At 35.4% G+C, this 3816-nt stretch overlaps 1 protein-coding gene across 1 annotated transcript; it reads right to left on the bottom strand.

The window, feature by feature from the left end:
• On the bottom strand, positions 1 to 1213 carry LOC128391404 (baculoviral IAP repeat-containing protein 7-A-like). Its single transcript, XM_053351289.1, has 2 exons — positions 611 to 1213; positions 1 to 380 (listed from the first exon to the last, which is right to left on the bottom strand). Exons 1-2 carry the CDS (start codon positions 1062 to 1064, stop codon positions 1 to 3), a joined length of 834 nt encoding a protein of 277 aa, XP_053207264.1. The 5' UTR covers positions 1065 to 1213.
• Positions 1214 to 3816: the final 2603 nt, after the last annotated feature.

Raw genomic sequence — 3816 nt, 5'->3', positions numbered from 1 at the left:
TTATTTTATAATTAAAAAAACGCAATCGATTAATTTCAATCTAAAAATACTCGCGATATTTGTCTTACAAATAGGACATGAATCAAGCTGTGGTGCACACTCTGTGCATGCTTTTGCATGATCACATGGAGTAAATACTGTGCCTACTTCTTTGTCAAGACAAATTTTACATGTATATCGATTCTTGTCCTCAGATGCTTCTGGCAATTCTAGCAAGGGTGTGACCTTAGTTTTTGGTGAATTGATACCATCGATAAAAAGCTGTCCTCTTTTCAAATAAAGAAAAGAGTATTTTGGAAAGAAATATGCATGAACCGCCCAAGCATTGTCGTCCTTCTCCCAATTTGAAATTGTACCGTTGCAGTGTAGAAGAATCCTGCCTCAGCTAATTCATTTGGACTAATTATAGTGTTGGAAGGCCATCCATGAAATGTTGATAGTCTCTTAACTAATGAGCTAAGCTCAGGAGTAACTGGTTTGAAGTATCTTCTACGTTCACATTATGCGGCAAAAGTTATGAGCCGATTTCGGATGTTGTGTCTTATTGATCTGATGTAACGACGAGCACCCCGAGTAGGAGTTTCATGTCTAACCACCTCTATGATCTCACGGTTATTCTGTGATCTTGGGTAATCATCTATTACGTCTTCACCTTCACTTGAACTATGTTCACTGTTTTGAATAGAGGTCTCTTGTATGTGAGATTGATTTTGAGTTGAACTGTGTTGATTACATACTTCAAACCAACCTCCACGGTTAGGAGTTTCAGTTGGCATGTAAGGTATATTACCACAATCAAGATTTCGCATGAAGGGACAATTTGATGATTGTAACCGATGTTCAATATAATATAAATCCTGAACATTAGATGCATAATGTAGATGGCCACAAAAAATACACTTGCACTGGCGAGTTACTCCTGTATAGTAATAACCATCACGCGCTAATTCGAAGCGGTTTTCTATCTCACGCCCCCATTCAGATGTAAAGAAGGTTACTATCCGCTGTTCTTCATCTTTCAGATAACTAAGATCAGACACTGGTGAAAATATCGGGCTAATCATATTGATGTTCACAAGAGAAACTACATAAGCAAGAGTTGATAATGAACTGATTTATTTCGTGACTGACCATCTTGTTTTATACTTCTCACTAAATTACTGCGAATATTATAGAGCGCATCTTATTGCGCATGTGTAGAGGTCATTTTTGAAATCTGCGCATTTTTCTAATACCCACCCCACTTCAGGTACCCAGACAACTTTAAGCTCCGCCCATAACAGGCAATAGACACTATTTACTACTAGAGAGATTAAAAATTTGTTTAAAATTGAAGTTGATGAATCGTAAAAATGTTTGAGTGGCTTAGGATTCGAGTAGCTATCCATAAAGATCTCAAAAAGAGATCAAATCCACTATTAGAGCTTGTAAGTATAAATTTTTTTCAATTTACTCATTTTCTCAACAAGCAAGAATCACAATCATTTGTACTAATCATAAAACCTTTTTCTCTTTATTCTCGTTCTCAAAAAGTATCGATAGATGACCATAAGGATGCTGATTGTTTAGTAGTCTGAATCACTACCTATGTCACTGAGAAAAGTTTATTTGGTAAAGACGAAGAATAAAGCAAACATTTTGCGAAAACTTTTCAATGCACATACATGACTCTCATTGGCAAGGAAACCGAAAACACTTTTATTGATGTTCATGAATTGTTGCTTGGCATCGTCCTCTCGCTTTTTCTTGGTAAAATTTAGTTTTTTCATTTTCTTGTAATAATGCAACTTTCTGCTCATTAAAATCCATTGAGAATTAGGAGATTTGTGCTAGAGAAAAACATGATCTAGGCTTTGAAATTACATTGAGCTTAAAGCATGATTCAGAAGATTCGCGTTTGCTGAAAAACCTACTGACTCTTCCCATTCCCTTTCAAATCTAAAGGCGCTCAAAAATTACTTGCAGTGTGTCGTATTTTTAATAAATGGATGAGTTTCTCATATTTCTATCAAGTGAATACATGTGCATGAATGAAACCATTTATTGAAAAGTTTTGTCGTAAGGAATTTATCCCAGAAAAGACAGTTACTTGCAGAGCGGGTCTTTAGTTATAGTGCTTGACTAAAAGCCTTAAGCCGTCATATCTGGTGATACTTTTTTATCTCTTGGCTGATTTTGATAAGTAAATCTTAAAGTGCTCTTAATAGCATAAATAATCAATTTAATTTATTAAGTAGGCCGGATAGAGTTAGGGCCGCGATTTTTGCTTAAATTTTCAAAATGAAGCTTAAGAAATTAATATCGGACTCAATTTCTGATTATGAGTAGCGTGTTTTTATAAAATTTTGTGCTTCACTTGAGCATTCTGCTTCCGTGACACACTCTGACCTTGTGAATGTTGTTGGTAAGAATGCTTTCTCGTAAAAAAGTGTACAAAATATTCTTAGCCGAATAAGAAAAGGCCAGGTCGACGTAATTGATAAAAGATCTGGAGAAACAAAAGATGCTGCTCGGAGAGAGAAACGGTTGGAAGCAATCTAATCTGCTATGAATGAATCTAGGCACTGTTCTACTAGAGCTCTTTCTGCAAAATTGGAGATTCCTCTGACTACACTGCAAGAATATATCAAGAATAGACTGAAGACGAAGAAGACCCTTGGAAAATGGGTGCCACATGAGTTGAACGAGTTTCAAAAAGGAACACGTGTCAACACATGCAGACTTAACCTTCGAATTTTAGCAGATGGCCCTGATACCTTAAATAAAACATTTTCCATAGATGAGACATGGGTTTCGCTTTATATGAGTCCGAATAGGAACCAACAAAGAAGATGGACTAAAGCTGGTGAGGAACCTGAACCAATTGCCCGGGAAAACATTCAAGGTAACAAAAGAATGTTGATAATGGCCATGGACATTAGTGGTATAGCATTTTGGGAGCTACTACCACCAAAAACTTCGGTTAACTACAGTGTGTATAAATCTTTTTGGTTTCGAAAATACCTACTTGGATCAATTCTAGGGTTGTTAGGAGGCCCTATTTACTACACGACAATGCTCGCTCACACAAACCTCAAGAAATTACCACCCTATTGAAAAAAAGGTATTACTGTTTGGCCCCACCCATATTCACCTGACATCTCACCTTTAGATTTTTGCTGTTTTGGTACCTTAAAAGACATGCTGAGAGGTAAAAAATTTAGTGATTGGGACTAGTTCAATACAGCTCTAGAAGATGCAGTTGAGCAACCTAATAATAGAGGTCAATTGAAGGGCATAGCGAAGTTACCTGAGAAATGGAAAGAGGTCATTGAAAAGGCCGGTGAATATTTATGAATTTCCCAAATTTTCAAAAAAATTACATGTTTAATAAAAAAATTACAATCAAAATAATTCTCCCCAACTTTATCCTGTCAGCCTAATACAATCAAAATAAAAATATCTCGATAGTTTATAATTGATAATTGCGTTAATTTTTCCCGATTTCCGGAAAATCCTATGACTGGATCCCAGACAAAATGTTTATCAATGAAACTTCTTCTTTCTCATCTAAACTACTATTAAAAACGGGAAAATTTAAGTTAAATCATTCCTTTTTTCGTTTATATTAAAAAAAACTGGTGTTCAAGAGATTTTGTCAAGTACCATAACTGTTTTTACTTAAAACTGACCTTCAACTTTATATTTCTATTTCTACCAATTCTTACCGTGCAAAAACTTTCGAAGGTACCTAATATTGGCAATATAGTACAACAAAGTAGAAAATTAAACTGAGTTTCATAATTAGGATTTCAGTTCTATTTGCTTAGACCATAA

This window comes from Panonychus citri, unplaced genomic scaffold (genome assembly GCF_014898815.1).
Source record: "Panonychus citri isolate SS breed McGregor unplaced genomic scaffold, ASM1489881v1 Contig00134, whole genome shotgun sequence".
Classification (NCBI taxonomy): Eukaryota; Metazoa; Arthropoda; class Arachnida; order Trombidiformes; family Tetranychidae; genus Panonychus; species Panonychus citri.
Note: the sequence above shows the minus strand (reverse complement) of the source record. Positions and strands in the feature narration are given on the sequence as shown.